The sequence below is a fragment of the Podarcis gaigeae genome, assembly GCF_964106915.1.
Source record: "Podarcis gaigeae genome assembly, chromosome: 10".
NCBI classification, from domain to species: Eukaryota; Metazoa; Chordata; class Lepidosauria; order Squamata; family Lacertidae; genus Podarcis; species Podarcis gaigeae.
This window is the reverse complement of record NC_139686.1, coordinates 29,040,105-29,060,140: the sequence shown is the minus strand read 5'-3', so window position 1 is coordinate 29,060,140 and position 20,036 is coordinate 29,040,105. Positions and strand designations below refer to the sequence as shown.

At 42.4% G+C, this 20,036-nt stretch overlaps 1 protein-coding gene across 2 annotated transcripts; it reads right to left on the bottom strand.

The window, feature by feature from the left end:
• Positions 1 to 1,553: 1,553 nt before the first annotated feature.
• Positions 1,554 to 16,409, bottom strand: EIF3L (eukaryotic translation initiation factor 3 subunit L). Of its 2 annotated transcripts, XM_083701151.1 has the most exons (13): positions 16,256 to 16,409; positions 15,602 to 15,650; positions 14,052 to 14,262; positions 13,327 to 13,406; positions 12,294 to 12,355; positions 12,047 to 12,116; positions 11,469 to 11,542; positions 10,617 to 10,788; positions 8,684 to 8,838; positions 7,645 to 7,815; positions 4,356 to 4,853; positions 3,019 to 3,099; positions 1,554 to 1,777 (listed from the first exon to the last, which is right to left on the bottom strand). In XM_083701151.1, exons 1-13 carry the CDS (start codon positions 16,283 to 16,285, stop codon positions 1,739 to 1,741), a joined length of 1,692 nt encoding a protein of 563 aa, XP_083557277.1. In that variant the 5' UTR covers positions 16,286 to 16,409; the 3' UTR covers positions 1,554 to 1,738. The 2 variants fall into 2 exon arrangements, with proteins under 2 accessions (XP_083557277.1, XP_083557278.1); XM_083701152.1 differs by lacking the exons at positions 1,554 to 1,777; positions 3,019 to 3,099 and adding an exon at positions 3,964 to 3,983 and having other exon boundaries at positions 4,328 to 4,853.
• Between the last annotated feature and the right edge of the window lie 3,627 nt (positions 16,410 to 20,036).

Below are 20,036 nucleotides of genomic sequence, written 5' to 3'. Positions count from 1 at the left end.
GCTTATGCAGAACGCTAGAAGGTTTAAGTCTTCTCTGACTGTACAAAGTTGCTGCATGCATTCCAAATAAATATCACACAGCAGCAAGAAGCAGTTATATGAAATGTGTTCAGCAAAGTTGTGAAATACAGTGTTTGCAGGACTCTGGTTTTATATGGCTCTGATATCTCCCTCCATTTTGGAGGTGAGCAAACAGTACAAGGAAACCCTCAACAGGAGGCAGAAACTAGAAACAGACAATTGTGTTCTGTCCAAAATTGCTTTCAAAGCCTTCAAGCATCACCCATTCATTACCAAGCCTTATTCCGCAGCCAGGAATGAAAAATGTTTAAGAAAAAGGAACAGAGAGCAGATGCAGGTTCTTTGGATGTCAAATTGTAAGAAGGGTCCAACTTTGCTCTTCTGTGGCAACCTCTGAAGTGAGAGATAAACATAGGCCTACTTATAGTTCTCTTAAACAAATCCTTGGGAGGCTGCAGCATGTACATTAACAGAGCTCATTATAAGACGCCTCTTACAGGATGCAAACAAGGTTTCCAACAGGTGCTAACCTCACACTGAGAGGATGGATGAAAGCTATTTGCAGTCAGTTTCACATACTTGCTCCTGCTGGGGAAATTAGGAAGGAGTCTAACTTGAACAATGTGCTCATGGTTCTTTCAGCACATTGCTTCATCACTGCCATAAGCCTTCCCCAACACCTGTTGCCCTCACTTACACTCTGAAAGCTATCCTGGCATTGGATTCAAATATAAATAAGATAGATTTGTGCTTTGTGCAGCTTGATCCTGCGCATGAGTACTCTGAAATCAACCCCAATGAGTTCAATGGGAGTGACTGCCACGTATGCATCGACAGCACCCCAGCCACAGGTTCTTTTATTTTATACAAAGGGAAACTGAAAGGCCCATTTAGACCTTTGCTGCTATAATTTCTGCTGTAAAAGACTTCTTTAAAGAAGGACCAGTAAAAACTGTCAGTTTCAGCATGAACTATACAACACAAGGAAGTCTGAAAACCTTTTGATATTGTAGAACTCATAACAATCCACTGTTACAGTGCTTAGCATACATTTACCAAAAGGACACCTAGTGATAGTAACACCCCTGAAAGGTAAGCAGTGAATAGCTTGAGATCGGGATAATACTCTCTAGCAAATTGGATTGAACTCACATGACAGCCTAGAAATGCCTAGGAGAGATATAGCCAAGCCCTCTCTTTCTTTTAACAGTATACAGCATGTCAGGTCTCCTTCCTATGTTAGGAAACAAAGCAACAGGGGAAAGGGCAGGTGCAAGCTTTTCATTGTAGGTTGTTTCTTAAAAAAAAGAAAGAAAAAGAAAAAAGGACAGCATCTACGGATCACTTTTCAAAGTAGTGGACGGCTGTCTTAGTGTCCTCATGTGTGCTCTGTCTGTCAGCTATCCTGACACACCTCCCACAGAGTGGAAGTGGGTGCTCTCCACAGGCTTAGTTAAGATATCAAAAGAAGCTAGGAAATTGGTCACCTCCCCCTGAAGGGACAAATGAACTAGAACTCCAGAGACACAAGAGATATTTCACTCATTTAATTAGATTTCTTAGTCCTTTTATATGAGCTCATCTGTCTGCTATCCAAGTAAAAACTGCAGAACCCTACAGAAAATTCCAAAATTCTTAGCTCATTCTCTCTCCCCGCCCCCCGCTTGCCCACTTAACAGAAAGAACCAGGCGGTTGATGACGAGTTCAAGACGACTTTCAAGGTCTTTGGCCCATCTTTTTCAGAGTGCGATTCAGCTGAAAGAGACAGACATCTAATTACAAGGGAATTCTTGGGGGCAGGGTAGAAAACACACACACACACGGTACTGTCCGAATTATGCATTGTTCACTCAAGGATTTGGGCACCATGCAAGAATCCCAAGTGCAGACATGGGGAAAATTAAACCACATAGACCCTACCAAGATGGAGAGATTTGAGGTCAGAACACAGAAGAGTTGAACATCAAATAGAAGTTTGCATAACTGCGTAAGTTGCAAAGGATTGCAAGGATATTGAGTAATTTAGTATTTAGTAACAGGCAGCAAAAGGCTCCCTTAAGCTAACTTGTGGCCCTCCAGTGCTGTTGGACTTTTAATTCCCATCAGCCTGAGCCGGCAGACAGGGATACTCAGAGTTATAATCCAAAAATTTGGAAGGCCATAGGCTCCCCACCCCTACCCTAGCGTTCATATGCCCAGTCTTAAACAAAATCATGCCCTGTCTATGTTCTTGCAGTTGGGAAGCAGCCAGCCAGACTGAAGTAGGCTACATAAAACCTGTACCCATGGCTCCAGAATCTTCCTTCAACATATTTTTGCTTTCTTGGACTGCATTTTAGAATGCCAAATACCACTCTAGTACTATCTCTGCCTCTCCGACATTCTGTGCTACATATTCCAGTTCTTTCCCTAATCCCTAACCTAGCAATCTTAAAAAACTCAACCCTTAACTTACTGCTCACCTGCAAATCTTGTATTTATCCTTATTCTTACATGTTTAAGTAATGCACAGTACAGCAGAGGATGCCCATCTGTTACCAAGAAGGGCACTCTTCCATCTGTGGTGCTGTGCTCAGTGCTTTCGGTTAACCCAGATCAAAGTGGCACTCTCCATGTGAGTCAAAACAACACAATGGCTATTTCCCCTTCACAGAGCTTTCATTCCCTCGGGTGGGACGCCTGGTGATGCAGTGCCCTCTGTGGGAGAGCTGGAACAACTACACTGTGTTCCCCCTTGCAAGCAGCAGGAGACAGAAGAGGGTAGGTGACATTGGGAGAACTCCTTCCACTCACAGATAGATGGCACTGCTGCCACCTACGTTTTCATTTCTGGCATTCGTGGCAATGCTGTTTAGATTTCACTCTCTCCTGTACAGATAGAGAAGACACAGCTCTTCCTCAAACCCTGGCTGAAAGCGTGCAGATAAGTCACCCCATCAAATTTTGCAAACGGTTTCGAAAGTATATTTCGCCTGCTCGTTCAGCAAGTAGCTTACCTCTTCAAACTTATGGATCTGGCGAATGAAGAAATCCCCATAGCGACGAGCAACCTTTGTGTCTGCGATGTGGATCATGTCCTGCCAAGAGATAGGCAACAGTAAGGAACAGCCCAGGGGTGCTAACAGGCAACAGCTCCGTATGAAGTTCACTCTAGCCTAGAACTAGGGATATTTTTTCAGATAGGCTCCTTCATTCCTGAAGGAGTGAGGCCAACATTAACGTCTTCTTGGTGCCAGATAAGATCTACATCTTTTCCCAGGCATTTGAAATAATCTGATTACTTGGCTATCTTGGTCCATAAGCACTGTGATGTTTATTTTTTGTTGATGTATTATTGATGTGTTATTAATTCCAAGTGGATATCAATGATTTGTTTCTATATCTATAACTATATCTATATTCCCCACTTTCTGCAAGTTGCCTACGGACTGTTTTATGATGCCACAAATAAACATAATACTCCTCCATACTTATAAAGAAGAAAAGGATAAGCCTGTCAGGTATTAAGACAGGGTGCTTCAACCAATGCTCTCTCCATTGAAAACTATCCTTGTATTCACCCCTCTCCCTAGGAAACTTCGTCCAAGCATATGAGAATGGGAATTGATTTGGTGATGGTGTATCAGGATATAGCCCTCAAATGCTCATGGGAGCTCAAAGTTGAACAACATCTGGAGAGCCATAGGGTTCCCATCCCTGGTGTATAATCACTAATGTATATGCCTTTAATCTGATGCATTTGCAGAAGATGAACTGATGGAGAAAACTGGGTGAGTAAGGGTAGTTGATTTCTAAAGGTGGGAGTGAATGGAACTCTTTGGGACAAGATTCATAGCTTTGTCCCTTTTAGAATAAAATGGGGGGGGGGGGCTGATGGTACTGAAAAACAAAGTACCTCCTATAGTAGGTGGCACTATGAATTTTTAAAAAGCATGCATCTATTCTTGGGAGAGCCTCTAACCTCTGCCTCTCCTGGCTTAAAGCTCATTTCCACTCCAGGAACTCTGTCATTCCTAGCAGGTACCTCTGGCTGCCTGGAGATGGGCGCTCTAGGAACTCTGCAGGAAGCTGCTTTCTACCAAGTTAGACAACTAGTTCATCTAGCTCTGTCTTGCCTACTCTTAGTGGCAGCGAACCCAGGCTTTCAGACAAGAGCTTTTCTCAGCCCTACCTGGAGACCCCAGAGATGGAACAAGAGCCCTTTCGCATGCAAGGTAGATGCTCTAGCACTGAGTTATGGTCCTTCCCCACGTCACCTATGCAATCTGACCAACCCGGAAAGCTTCTCGTAAGGGATGGGGAGACGTGAACAGACAGGCGGGAACGTACAGACCTTGTCAATGTAGAAGTCCACCTCGGAAGCAGACTGGAACTCGCCATCCAGGGCAGAGATGCCACTTGTCCAGACCAGGTTCTTCATTTTGTGTTTGAAGACGAGCAACTGGATACGGAACTCCTGCTCTGTCAGGTCCAGGAAGCCGGCTAGCTTGGCAACCGGCATAGTGGTGTAGAGCTTCAGGAAGCTGCGGATGGTAGAAAGCTGGGCCTGCTGCTGGACCTCATCGGCAAAGACCTTCAGCTGCTGCAGGAAAGGCTCCTTGTGGTAGTTGGGGTGAACGTTGTCATAGTTGGGGACCACAGGGGAGAGGAACTTGGGGCAGGCATAGCTGAAGAGCTCTTCGTACACTTGAGGGTCGCCTTTCTGCATGCGCAGCATCTTGTCCCCGTATTTCTCTCGGAGCTGCAGGTGGATGCTTTCGTCAATGCGCATAGGGTACATGGTGAGCGCAATGGCCAGCAGGGCGTGCATCTGCTCGTTTTGTTTGTTGATCTGCGACACAAAGAAAGCTCGATAGAAACACTCCGCTCTGTATTTTCATATTTCCACGTAAGGACTCGTACAGCACAGTGGCCAAAAGTCTGAGTGACAGAAGCCTCCAGTCAAATCTCACCCCTGCTTTGAGTTGACAGGTAACTTTCATGGAGACCAAAACAGAATAGAAAGGCACACAGCCTGGACTGCCAGGATTAAACTGAAAGATGCCATTGGTCATTTCGCTACACGGATTCAGGCAATGGAGTCACTCTTACCCTGCATTTCCATAGTAAGGCCTATGTGCCCTTGCACTGGTAACTGAAGAGTGCCAACTTCAGAAATACCAATTAGGAGCGCCTTAGGATCATACCCTCTTGGTGGCCTTAGGTAAGCCACTATTTAGAGATTTCTAAGTGTTATTAATGTTTTTAAAATGTTTTCAATATGTCTTAGCTGCCATATATTTTAAGAAACTAAATTTTGCATGATTGTTCCCAAGATCCAAGTGCACATTTGCATTTATGTTTGGATACAATTGGATGCAGTTTTGAATCAATATGGCAGACCAAACCTTTCAAAACTGCACTGTTTTTTTGGTTTCTTTGAATTTCTGGGCAATGCTGAATATGAGGCTGCTAGTATAAAATATACAGAATAAAGTGTATTATTTTGCAAATTTGTTATTCCTCTCTTCCCCAGAATAGAAATGTAATAAATCAATCTTTGAGTCTCTTCCTCCCAGCTGCAGAACAGGAATAATGATACTGATCTACAGGGCTGTTGTAAAAATTACTGAGATAATGTACATGAAACATTTTCTATAAGTATTAGTATGTGAACCTAAGCAAATATAATGGTGCATTATTATAAAAGACAAGCATGTTACTAACCCACAGGGAGAAGCCTAGAAATATGTTGTCCGAGGGGGGAGGATGTCAAGAAAGCTTCCTCTGGCTATTTCCCACCTATTCTTACTCTCTATTACTTCTCTCCTCACCCTTCAGTTCCCCACTCAAAACAAAAGTTACTGATACATGCAATTTTGGTAAACAAGTTTAATTTGTACAGTTTATTCTGGATAGAGAACCTGCAGTACCTACGGACATGATAATAGCATCCCAAACAGACTCTTCCCGCTACAATGAGACAGGTAATAACCAGAAGCGGAATGGCCTGTGTTGAGTTGCACCCTGACTCCTGAAAGATTTAATCAGCTGCATTCTGGAGAAGTTTGGCAGAAGATGTGAGTCCTGCAGGTACTATAAAATCTTCTAAAATGCTATAGAATGAAGCAGCAAGAGTGTGTGTAAAGCAGTGAGGTTTAAGGCCATTGTACTCACACATTGCTAGCTGACTGAAACACTGCAAATAAGCCCTAGTGGGACAATTACACCCAAAAATTCATCATCCGTGATACTCAATACTGACTTACTGGTTTTAGGGATCCAGAGAACAAACTCAACAATTAATAAAGAGAGCAACGGTTTTGGCAGATCAAAATGATGAAGCTCTTTCAAAGTTGGCTCCTACTGTTGCAAGGAGGATTAATACAGTGAAGGGGCGGGGATGGGGAGCGCGCGCGAATACACAGAGAGAGAACATCACAGCTGGTATTAATGGCAGGGGAAAGTGTGTGAGCAATGTAACAAGAGACAAGGCCAGATTAGCAGAAGAAAGCTTTGAAGGTGAAGACTAATTTTGATGTATTTGGGGCAGACAGTAAGGAGCCAGGGAGAAACTGGCTCCTGAAAGATTTAATCAGTTGCCTTCTGGATGAAGATATAGGTCCCCAGGAAGGCCAGTTAGTCTGTGGCCAAATCAGGCTTAACTGCAGGTAATATAAAATGGTTTAAAAAAAAAAGGGGGGGAGAAAACTTGATAATCTGGTTAGAAAGAACAATAAAACAGTGATCTTAGTGTAGTCCAATTAAATACAATGGGAGTTATGTCTGGGTAGACAATGCATTAAATTACTCTGGACGTAGAGGAGCATAGTTTGTTTTACACGTAGCGCTAAGACATAGTTTATTTAGCCTAACTATGGTTGCCTGAATGTGCAAACCCAGCCCAGCTAAATAAACTATGTCTTAGCGCTACGTGTAAAACGAACCATCATGGTTTGTTGGCAAAAAATATGCCTTCCCCCACCCTGCTATGTTTGGCTACCTCAGCAGCTTAAAAAGGTAAAGGTAAAGGGACCCTTGACCGTTAAGTCCAGTCACCGACGACTCTGGGGTTGCGGTGCTCATCTCGCTTTACTGGCCGAGGGAGCCAGCATTTGTCCGCAGACAGCTTCCGGGTCATGTGGCCAGCATGACTAAGTTGCTTCTGGTGAACCAGAGCAGCGCATGGAAACGCATTTACCTTCCCGCCGGGGCAGTATCTATTTATCTACTTGCATGTTGACATGTTTTCGAACTGCTAGGTTGGCAGGAGCAGGGGCCAAGCAACAGGAGCTCACCCCGTCGCAGGGATTTGAACAGCTGACCTTCTGATCGGCAAGCCCTAGGCTCTGTGGTTTAGACCACAGTGCCATTTGGCGCCACCTCACCAACTTACCATGCTACAAAAGTCAAGGGCAGCTGGAAAACAAACCATACTTTAGAAAAACAAGTCATGACTTGTCTGCTTGTTTGTGAGACAACTTGCGGTTAATTGGACAAATGGAAATTCAAACAAATAATAGTTTAGCATTGTGTACAAATCTGGTCTATGCCTGGGAGGAAATAATCAACAGCATCAAGAAAAGGCACTCGGAACAGAAGCAACAAGCAACTGTTTACCACATGGCTTCAGGGTACCTTACCATCTCATACTTGTAGGTTGTCCTCTGGAACATGCTCTTGGTCCTCTGAATATACAGGAGGATATTTGCAAAGACACGGATGGCATCTTGGTAGCGTCGCATCATGAGATATGCAAAGCCGACGTAATAATAGGTCGTGACCTGGCACTCTGGCACTCGTGAATACATACTCTGGGAAGGGAAAAGATTCAAGTGAGATGCCAGGAAAAAAGTAATTTTCAAGCACTACTGAGGACAGCTTTCTTCCAAAGGATATGGTGGAGGGATTCTGCTCAAGTTCCTTATGTTAGATCCCATGTGCTAAGATCCCATGTTGTGTTCTCAATTCATTGTACTTGGTCACAACGGCTGACAATGCAATTAACACTTTGATAGATTTATCTGCTTTTATTGAGACCAGCATGTTTGTGTGTACACAACATGCATGTTATATATATATATATATATATATATATATATATATATATATATATATGAGGGCAGGTAATTCCTGAGGTGGAAAACAGGACTGGCAACATAGAGAAATGGGCAGGTCATATTTGTAGCTTGCCTTCTCTGAAACATGCTCTTGGTCCTCTGAATAATATTGTAGAAGTACAGAAATAGTATCATGGTGCAAAGGATACAACATCCAAGATAACAGAACACCTAGCACTCAGGTACTTCAGAATATTAACTCAGGGAATGAAAGAAAATGACAAAACAGATGCTTTGAAGGAGATTCTTTGCATATTTTCAAATATACACCTCTAATTTAGAGAGCAAAAAAGGGTTTTTTAAGAAGAGCTGGATTCTCAAAAACCCAAAATTTTGACTGTACCCTCCATTTTACACAAAATGGCTCTACACACAGAACTTAAATGGGGCAACAGAGATTTATATTTGACACACATGACAGCATAGGAGAGAAGAGCATTCAAACCTAATGAAATCCAGAGGATTCCTCAACAACAAAAATGAATGTAACACCCAAGAGAAAAGGAATGTTCTATTTTAATGCTCTAGCATCTGGCAGGATTTGAGTCCTGTGCTCCGTTACCTTCTTGTTAAGTTCAATGTTCTCCAGAACCTTGATGGCTTGATAGTAATCTCCAAGGAGTGAATGGAGGCGCAGCAAGCCCACAAGACTGAAATAGCCCAACATCTTATAGAGAGAATGGCGGCCATACTCTCCAGCTACACTCTCAGGGTCACCTAGGGGAGGAAAATAGTATTTGCATATTTAATTGTAATTTGAAAGTACTACTGTGCGTTCTATAGCAGGTCAGGGGAGAAGAGACCAAATGCAACCTTCAACATGTTGTTTTATAATCAGCTTGATCAGACTTTCCATACAGAAATCGTTTATTTGGATTCATCTATGGTAGTAGAGGCTAGATCAAGACCTGAAAGTGTTTTAAGAACTCTTACAGGAGTTTGAGAATTTACTAGTTCCACTGAGACATTAGAAGAATCAGATCCACCCGTCTGAACAAACATCCCTATTGTGCACATTAATTTATCCGAAATAAGCACCATCCTCTGGTTTTGTACTTACTACTGCATCAGTATACACAAATTGAGTAAAAAAAATTCAGTTTCAACATATATAAAAATGTAAGAGTAAGGAACAAAGAGCCTGATTTATTTTTATTCAGAAATAAAACCAATGGTTTCAGTTGGGATTACTTTCAAGTATGTCAGGAGTGGGAAACCGGTGGGCTTCCAGGTGTTGATGGACTAAAAATCCCATCATCCTTGATCACTGACCATGTAGACAAGGGTGGATGGACCAGAGTCCCACAGCATCTGGAAGGCCACAGCTTCCCCATCTTGAATTACAACCTAAGGCTGCAGCCCTAACCTCACTTACTTGGAAGTAAACCCCATTAAATTCAATCCAACTACTTCTGAGAAGACATGGTTAGGCACTCAGTAAGCTCACTGAACTCAGCAAGACTTACTTCTGAGTAAACCTGCTTAAAACTGCACTATAAATGCATTGGAATGAAAATCACCCTTATTATGCAATCTCAAGCATGCAGTTCACCAATTCAACTGAAGTAATTTACCACTAGTAAATTGTTTTTATGAACTGTTGATTGTTTTATGTATATTTGTTTTTCATCTTATCATTTATAGTCTGCTTTTTTGTTCTTTTAAAAATGAGTATCTTATACTATTATGTAAACTGCTAAGACTCATGTTTGATTAAACGACCTACAAAACAAAACAAATACAGTGGTACCTCGGGTTAAGTACTTAATTCATTCCGGAGGTCCGTTCTTAACCTGAAACTGTTCTTAACCTGAAGCACCACTTTAGCTAATGGGGCCTCCTGCTGCCGCCACGCCGCCGGGGCACGATTTCCATTCTCATCCTGAAGCAAAGTTCTTAACCCGAGATAATATTTCTGGGTTAGCGGAGTCTGTAACCTGAAGCATATGTAACCTGAAGCGCATGTAACCCGAGGTACCACTGTATATTCAAAATGCAGTTTCCTTCCTGGCTAATCTACACACTGGCTAAACCCAAGCATTAGATTTAAGACTATTTAGCTTCATGTAAATAAAGCGAGCAGGATAGAATTAGCTTAACAGGCTTGCAGATTAAACTGCACCTATCACATAGATAAGGAGAGCTATAGCTCAAAGCCTCTCAGTGATAGGATTCTGCATTAAGAATACTAATTAAGGTATTGGAGGATAAAACCACAACAAATTATGTTACTTGTAGAGAACTACACACACATGCAGAGCTGGTTTTATACAAGTGAGTTTATACAAGAGAACTTACAGCCTCTGCAGGTTTCCAGTCAGGCAGGAATTCAGGGAATAAGGCTTTGTTTTATTATTTAATCTATTTATATCTTGCCTTTCCTTGATCATGGAAACCAACACATTGTGGTGAATGCATGGTTCTTCATGTGCCTTCACACCACAACCTGGAACCACTTCTATTCTCTCTAACATGCACCTTTGATTCCTTCTTACCTCCACTAGTGTAGACCTCTAGTTGCCGATTGATGTTGGATTTGTCCACCAGGGAATGCAGCACATTGAGAACGCTGTGGACATTCCAGATCTTGGGGTTTGAACGCAAGAAATCAATTTCTTCATCTGACTTCTTGGCTGTCTTGCAGCGGTACTGACTGAAGGACTGGAACTGTGAAGGAATACAGAGAACAATGTTGGAGAAAACTGGGTCATTATTTATGTTCACCTCCAATAGTTTGTGCATAGAGACAGAATACAAATCCCAAATAAATAAAGGAGTTTCCCAGAGCAAGGCTGGAGGTAAGGTAATTTATTAACATGCATGCCCAAATAACAGAGGTCTCTAACTAAATGGTATTTTAAAGATGAGCAATTTGAGCAAGAAAAAAAACTCCCTGAGGTTTCTTCACCCAGAAGTCAAATGGTGGCTACAAGAATGGAGGATTGGGGAAAACAGCATGGAATCAAATTCCAGCTTTAAGTAAAAATCTCACCCAAAGCAGCTAGAAATTCACTTAAGTCATTTTCTGTTCAATATATTCACATTCTGTATCAAAGAAAATCAGATTCTAGATACAGAAAACATGTAAGCCATGCAAGAGTCTGTCCAAGCCTATGTCTGTTTAGAAGTAGGCTTCTTGAGTTCAGCAGAACTTACTCCCAGGGAAACTGTATATAAGATTGCAGCTTCAATCAGATGTCTTGGAAGTATTAAGAGCCAAGCAAAGTAAGAAAGTACATAACCCTCATTGAGAAGTCTTGAGCCCATATTGCCTGGTGCACACACTTTCCAGTTGACTATAGCAAGGTTTCTATTTCTTGTGACTTTCAAACTTGAAGCTACTGCACCTGATAGATGAATTCATCTATGATATCCCAGAGCCACTGGTTGGGCAGTTCCAAGGGAGCTGGTCCATCTGCATCTAGAGAAGAACATTCACAAAGAATTTATAGCGCTTCAGAGACTGAAAGAGCAATCAAACCCCCTTGATGTTGTCTGCTGGAGGGAGCAACCTGCATGCACAGAGAGACCGGCAGATGAAAAGCTACCGTCGGTGGTATTCCCACAAGTGGTAGAAAGAATAGTGCTTCACAACAGGGCGTTCTGGGGCGCAGCAGAGCTGGCTATGGATCCACAGCTGCTCTGTTCCGCCAAGAGGGGCCCAATTTAGGTCCTTAGTTGTACCTGACTTGAGGTGACATAGCTAATTGCCCCCATTGCTTTCAGTATGTGTGAGTGGGTGAGTGAGGGGGATTAAACATAAAAGGATCTGCTGGACAGAAATGTTCAGCTAAACAGCCACCAACATTATTTTGTGCGCAGGCAGAATAGCATTCTAGGTTGATTAAACACACCCTGGTATATAAATTATCCGTTTTCTCTTTTACAATAGAAGAAGTTATATATACAGATTCTAGGAACTCACTGAGAATATAGTTGAATAGATTGCAGTAGTTGTAATATGACTCAAATCTCTGTTCCAAAGATGGACCACCCTGTAATTAAAAAAAGAATCAGAGTTGAGATGGTATATAGCTTAAAAGTTTAATTTTCTGGGCTTCAAATGCTAGCTGAGCATCTCACCTAATGATATGCCCAAATCAAGACAACCCAGGGATTCAAAGTGGATAAGCAACTGAATAAGTCAATTCACTTTTCATCACGGTACTTACACTGACTTTAGCATAGATGTGTCTATAATACAGCTCCTTGTACAAAATCAGGAAGACAGCATCTTCAAGAAAAAATAGATATATTATCTTATTTAAAATATTTGCATCCTACTTTTTTCACCCAAAGAATTGATTCATTTTCAGACAGCTTTTGCCAACCTGCTGCTCACCAACTTGGCTGGGGCTGATGGCAGGCGGGTTCCATTGGGGGAAAAGGTGATAATAATGATAACGATAGTAACAACAACAACAACAACAAAAATCCAAAATATTTGGAGGACTCCAAGTTGGTGAAGGCTGATACAAAACAACCAAACAAGATCAAAACAACATCTAGATGCATAAACCTTTCCAATCAACAGCAGTAATACGACTGAAAAGGTGCAGTAGGAACGTAACAGAATAAAGCTTGGGGAAATAAAGTATCATGATGAAAAAGAGAGGAAAGTGTTTCTCTCAAAATTACCATCTATTAAAAACTCTCTTCTCTGCGCTCAGACATTTATGAAAGAAGTAGGAATCTGCAATACTAAAGGATCTAGACATAATCTAAAGGCTCCTTTGTAACCAAGCAGAAACAGGTTTCTTAGAACCCACACAATGGTGGTCGTAAGTATCTAGATTACATAGTGCAGATGCCTTTGGTCTCTTTTCCTGCCACCTCCCCAATCTAACTTTTTGCAGTTAAATTGTCGGCCAATTGGCCATTACAATACAGAATAACAGTATCACAGATGTCAAACACAACTAAGCATTTCCAAGCATAAGTAGGGGCCGAGGTGAAAATACAGGACAGAGTAAGTAAAGCTTGCTTCAGCTCACCGCAAATGCCCAAACTGTCATGGTTCCATTTCTATTTATTTTTAATAATAGGTTAACTATTCCAATGTATGACAAAGGCCACAATGAGTCTTTACCTTAAGGAAGTGATAATAGAACCTGCAGCCCTCCAGAGCTCCATCAGTTCTGGAGGGCCACAAGCTCTCCATTACTTTTCCTTATTAAGATGACCAAGGGAAATGAAAATACTTACCATTTCCAACCTGCGGTGCAATAGCCTCTGCCTCTGGCCATGGTGTGTTTTTAAAGAATCTTTCTGTCAGTTTGGTCCAACTGCAACACACAGAAATGTTTAGTAAATCAAGTGCCTCACTCATCAGTACTAAAGAAACCAAGACATAACATGGGCAATAGTCATTAAGTCATCGCTGCTGCAACTTGCATTGCTTTTTCCAATTTTTTAAATCAAGCATATGTAAAAATGGGTTACTGATTTGCTGTGAGAAAGAAATCTACCATCTATAAACAGCAATAGCAAGACTTTTCATTTACACATGTCTGTTGGTGAGACCTGAAGGACCCCCTTCAGAATGGAATGAAAAAAAGTCTTCTTCTGTAAGGACTATAGCTCTGCAGCACAGAAACCCCCAGGTTCAACCCCAAGCATCTCTGCTAAAAAAGATCCTCAGCATTATGGCTTAGAAAACAATCTGCCAGAGATCTTGGACAGCCACTCCCTGAGATGTTTTGCCAAAATAAACAGAACTAGGCTAGTTGCATGATTGGACCAACAATATAAACCAACTTCCTACACAAAGCTCAGCTAACTTCACAGAATTTATAAACAAGGCAACTGCTGTGGATTTTTGTCCCATGAATTATTCATTCTCTTACAGGTGTTGATGTGAGGGACTTGATGATACCACAAAACATATATATTTGCAAACTTCATACTTCCCTGAGAAAACTGAATCTTACCTGTTTTCATAGATGTCTTGGATCTCATAAACCTTCTGATCAATAACATCACTAGATACACGACTGGCCTGAAGCTCATACACTTTCTGGTCAATCAAGTCAGACACAGTCTTGTGAAAGTACTGGATAAAGTTTTTTATCACCTCAGGAATCACTTGATAGGTTTGCTGCTCATACTGTCTTTCATAGGCAAGATCCTGTTTTGGATCTCCTGTGAGACAGAAAAGATGAAAGATTAAAACAGAACAGGAAGATGTAGAACAAGGTGGCATTCCAGATGTTGTTGAACTCAGAGTCCCATAATCTCTGCCAATCGTCATGCTAGCTGGGGCTGATGGAAATTGGAGTCCAACAACACATGGAGGGCTACAGTTTCCCCACTTTTGATGTAGATTAATAGGAAACAGTACTTCAACCTTCAAAAGCACTTGGCACTTAGAACCCCACTTCCCTTCATAATTACTTTACATACTTAATTTCCAAACATCCATACACATTACATAAAAGAATACTGGAACCCAGGAACAGCAATATTGTTTTAACCCAAGAAATACAAATAACAAACAAACAAAAGTTTACTAAAAAGAAAAAAATTATGTCTCAAGACATTAATTTGGTAAATAGATATAACTCAAGTTAATCCCTCTCACCCCAAATGAAATATGAGAATACAAATTCAGTAAAAGTTTAATAGTTACTTTGCTCTGCCAAGATTTTCCTATTAATTACTACTAATAGAGGAGGACAACATTGAGGTAGCAAAGTAGGAAGAAGGACCCTCCATCAATAACCTCAGGGATGAGGATGTTGGGTTACAATTTCCATCAGGGAATTATCCCTGACAATAGTCAATAGTCAGGGATAATACAAATCTTAATCAGAAAAGTGCTTTATCTAATCTTCCCACGGAGTTGTCAAATTCAACCCAGGAAAAAGTTTGGTTCTTTTAATAGTGGCCCAAAACAGAAAATTCCAAACAATGTTGTAGAATTATGGTGCAGCACTTGCTGCTGGTAAAATTCGCTTAGCAACTTTTGTACAGCACTCCCTTCTTTTATTAAAGTTCTGGCCTGTGCATATACCACAATGTCCCTAATGTATCATGGAAACATCTTGTGTAGTGCATCCATTTTGTATTGGGAGTGGGCAAGGTCCATGTGTCTTCTTGGTACTCCAGGCATTGGGGGGGTGGGGTTCATTCCATACTGACACTTTTTCAAAAGCAGCACCCTGTTTGTGGACTGCCCTCCTGTTACATTTCCATTTTGGCACAAAGTGAAGACATATATCTGTCTACTCAGGATTTTTAAGAAAGGAATGGGTGGTGAGTTAACCTTCTCCTCTGCTTATTTGTTTCTAGTCTAGTGTTTCCTGGTGTTTAAAAATCCCAGATTTTGGTGGTTGTCGTACTACAGTCTGAGATGAGAAAATAACAAAAACATTCTTTAAAAGGGGGGTTAACCCCAAAAGATCTTACAATTTAGCATCAGTACTGATGAAGAGCAGACCACCATATTTTAAACAAATAAAATAAGAACGAAAGGACTCACCTGTGTGCATATCATACTCCCCTGGATAGGTATAGGGATCATATGAGCCCTGAAAACAGAGAAAGACCAAAATATCAACACACCTGACCACTGTCGGATTTATGTATAAGCTAAACAAGCTATAGCTTGGGGCCTCACTCTCTCGGGGGGGGGGGGGCGCAAAAAACTTTAAAGGGAAAAAAACCTGGATGTACATTTCCAAAATATAAGATCAAATCAAATCAAATCAAGCCTACATACAGCAACAGTGTTTTGTTTTGTGTATGGACCTATTAGGTCCATAAATTACCATATAGCATACATTCAACACAAAAAACAGTGACAATTTGTTGTTAACAAAGGACAGCCGGACATATAAAGGGCCCCCATTACCTTCAGTAGCTTAGGGCCTCATCAAACCTAAATCCAGCCCTGCACCCGACACACCCATAAGATGCTTTGCGCTTTCCCTACTCAGATGCGGACGGCCAGCTAACCAGAAGGCGACACACCACGGCCTCGCCTTCCTGGGGCTGCTCGGCCGCCCGACAAAAACCACCCTCGCCGCCTCCAAGGCCAGCTAGGCTGCCCTCGCACCCCCAAGGCCGGCCAGGCGAGTTATTTCCACCCGCCGACTAAGACCCCGGGTGGGGAGTGAGCAGGCGAGGCCGGTACCTCTTCGTAATCCTCCGCCGGGTAGGACATGGCGAGGCTTTCGGAGCGAAGGCGAGAGGAACGCACACCGTCAGGGAGGCAGTGTTGCGGCAGAGAAAGAGCTCCGGTCAGCAACCCGCGCTACTTCCGGTGCCGACCGGAAACCGTCGACGGAAGTACTCCGGGTGTTCGCTGAATATTGGCTGTGGGGGGGGGGGCACGGAAACGCAAGAAGCCGTTCGGTTTAAGCGCGGTTTGTTGACGCAGATTGTTGTGGCGCAGCACGACTGAGGATGAGCCCCGCTGGCGCATATTTGGCACGAGAGGGGTTAAAAGAATGAGGAGAGTGCTATTGGAAAAGACCGAAAGGCGCATTTAGCGCGGTATCCTATTCCCAGTGGCCACCAACCAGATCCAGGAATACTGGTGAGAAACATCTTGTCTCTCACAAGGTATCAGATGTAATAAACGAAAAATCTGCTCTTATAGAGTCCTTTCTATGTTCTCCATCGGTCGGAGGAAAAAACAGGCCAACCAGAGAATATTGAGAAGCAAAGCAGCTTCTAAGCCTGATCTTTTTTGAACTGTTGCAACAGGGTGCCCCCTTCACACACAGGAGAAGGAGGAGGACCCAGAACCAAGGTAGATTGCCCACCTTGGAGTCAAAGACTACCCCCAGAAACATCATACCTACATCACAGAAAGGGCGGTCTAAAGCAGAAATATGAGTGGGTTGTTTACCTCCTGTCTGGCAATTTACCTGTTAATGTTTACTGGACTGATACCCTGGGGAACCTGGCCAGTCTTTTGTAATGATAATTACTGTACTTAGTTCCTGAGCCAAGTCACAGGGTCACCCTATTCATACACAGACATACCCTTAAGACAGGATTTGTGAAGGAAAAGACAATGGGGAGGCTCCTCCATTTGACCTTGCAGAGAAAACACCTGGTCAGCCTTGGAGTCAAAATGGCTCCATGGCTGCTCTCCTGTGCAGCTTCAGACATTTGGCCCATATATCTATGTATGTGTTTGCTTGGTACATTTATGAACCTTTATTATATACATAGGACCTTAATTTATTTATTTCACAGACATTTAGAGGTACACTGTCTCTGAAGCTGGAGGCTCCATTGCCTTGTTGTAAAGATGGCCATAAATTTACTCATCCAGCATAGATTTGACCCATCCCCATTTAAAGCCATCTAATTGAGTGGTTATAAAACAGGCAAACGATGCTGTCTGATTATGTCGTGGGATCCTAGTTGTCACCCCGACTTTTCAGTAGCGCCATTCTTGCAGGGCAATTATAAAAGAATGGACTAAAATTGATTTGGATCACCATTGGCTGTTGCAGGTGTCAATCTTCTCCTTGTTTTCTCGTCATTTTGGGAGTGGTCAAGCGAAGGCCTCACGCGTAAAGGAAATCTACTTTGGTTGAGCACCGTCCGACTCCCGGCCTAGTCAGAATAGTTCTCTGATCAAACTTCTAGTTTCCAATGGCAGCTGGCAAGACCCGCCATGTGCGGGGCAAGAGCAGTATAAATATTGATACGGAAGGGGGGGGCATGTCTTCTTCACCTTCGCTACAATATATCCATTTATTTCCAATTGTCAATGTCAAAAGGGACTAAAATCTATAAAATTCATAGAAAATCAACGTCTCAATTTCTCTAGGACTCCATGACACCTCCCCTGTCCTCCATAATCCCTCAAGCAAGGTGTCAAGACCCTAATCCTGTCAAATCACTCTGCCAAGCCTTTCCTCCGGGCAATGCCAGTACATGGACCATTGTCTTCTCATCACGGGTACTCAGGATGTGCTTATCTGCGCATATCTCCAGCTCTGCATATTCCCCCCTCCCTCCTCCATATGTTAATCCTGTGTAGGAGGGAGGGGGGAATATGCAGAGCTGGAGATATGTGCAGATAAGCACATCCTGTGTAACCCAACCTCTTCTTAATATATTCATGATGTAATCTCTGTAACCCAACCTCTTCTTAATGTATTCATGATGTAACTGGGATGTATTTTGCACTGTATTCTGGGACATGGAGGGACGTTTCAAAAGTTCATGTCACCCCTTTCTCACTGTTCAATCTCGCCTTGAACCTGTTGTGCAATAAACTTGGATCTTCTGCAGCTTGCTCCTGTCTCCGGCTGAGCTCATTTTCCTCCGCAGGGACCCGCGGACTTAGTCTGACGAGCTGGGTGGCAGAGCAGCCTCGCACCCAGATTTTACCGTAACAATATGAAAGAAGAGAGTCCCGTGACATCTTAAAAGAATAATGCATTTATTAATGACAGCATGACAATTAAATTTAGTATCAAGGTGCCCAGTTAACATAGTTACTGCTCTAGAAAGAAAAATTAATGTAAAGAAAGAAAGCCAATCAGGTTAAACGTTATTACAGCAGGGAATCTATTGGGGTCATTGGAATGGCCACAAAAATCCTTTTTGCAACATGGTGATCAAAGTGCTGGGACCCACAAGATACTTTAAAAAAACACACCAAAAAACAAATTTTGGAAGGTATTGGAGACCACAAAAACCTCTTGGAGGTTCCGGTGTTAGCCACCCCTTGGTTTACGGTTCACTTTCATTCTAGTATTTTCAAATAGCCATGTTCTTTATCACTAAAAAGTATTGCTGTAAAACAAAAATCTGCCCTTTTTCCCATATGGGGTATCCAAGAGTCCATATAGAGTCCTTACGTAGGTTCCCCATTTGGAGGAGAAAATAACAGGCCAGCCAGAGAATATTGAGAAGCAAAGCAGCCAGTAAGCCTGATCTTTATTGATCTGTTGCAACAGGGTCCTCACTCACCACACGCAGGAGGGAGGAGGAACCCAGAACAATGGCCTAGAAGGCCTTATATAGACATTTAAAATTCCCCGCCCTGGAGCTCAAGAGCACCACCGCTCCATACATCATACATACAGCACAGAAGGGGTGTAACCCAGGGCCACCCCCCACATGCCTACATCACAGAAAAGGTGGTCTAAAACAGAAATTTGAATGTTGTTTTTCCTGTTTGCCAGGTTATCTGATTGCATTTCCTGATAGTCTGTCTCCCATTAAAATGCTGATTACTCAATTCCTGAGACAATGGAAAGGCTCCCTGACCCCCCCCCTTCCCTGCTTGCAGGGAAAACATTTAGTCATTTTGGTAATCAAAATGGTTTCAGGTCGGTCTTCCTGTGCTGATCTATGTACGTGCTTGGTTGGTACACTTTTGAACATTTAACATACTGTATATCGAAGACCTCAAAATTCCTGTCACAGTATGAAAGAAACTTGACAAGAATATCACTTCCCCCACCCCCTGATGGCGTTTTTAAATACATCATGGCAGGCAGCAATTCTGCAGATAGAAATGTCGCAATGTTAAAAACTTTACCGGTTGAATTTGCACAAGCAAAGGCCCAGGAATGTACCTTACGGCTTCTTTCTGCTGCAATTGCTTTGAAAGCATTTCTGAAATGGGGCAAAAATAGGTTTTTTTAAGGGAGAAAGCGAAAGGGTAATTTAACCTTGCTGTATAATGCAAATCATTGTGGATTCCTACATGTGAAAAGTGCAACAAAAGGAGCACTTTGCCCACGTCTGGAGCTCCAGCCGGCTATCCCATCCTCCCAAGATACTCCATTTTACTTCCCTTCCACAGTTAGCATTCCCACCCAGCCACATCAAGCTTTTTTAAGAAAAGAAAACTATTATTAACATTAACAGCTTGGCCCGTCGATGTAGCCCCGCATATGGCAGATTCCTCCGTGGTGGCTCCTTTCTCAAATAAAACA

Bases quoted from the DNA above. Each gene is read 5' to 3' on its own strand.
- EIF3L (XM_083701151.1), bottom strand. From the start codon at position 16,285: ATGTCCTACCCGGCGGAGGATTACGAAGAG. The intron at 11,543-12,046 runs GTGAGTTCCTAG...GTTCTTCTCTAG, and splicing joins TCTATTCAACTATATTCTCA to ATGCAGATGGACCAGCTCCC. The intron at 7,816-8,683 runs GTAACGGAGCAC...TTCCCTTCCCAG, and splicing joins ACATTGAACTTAACAAGAAG to AGTATGTATTCACGAGTGCC.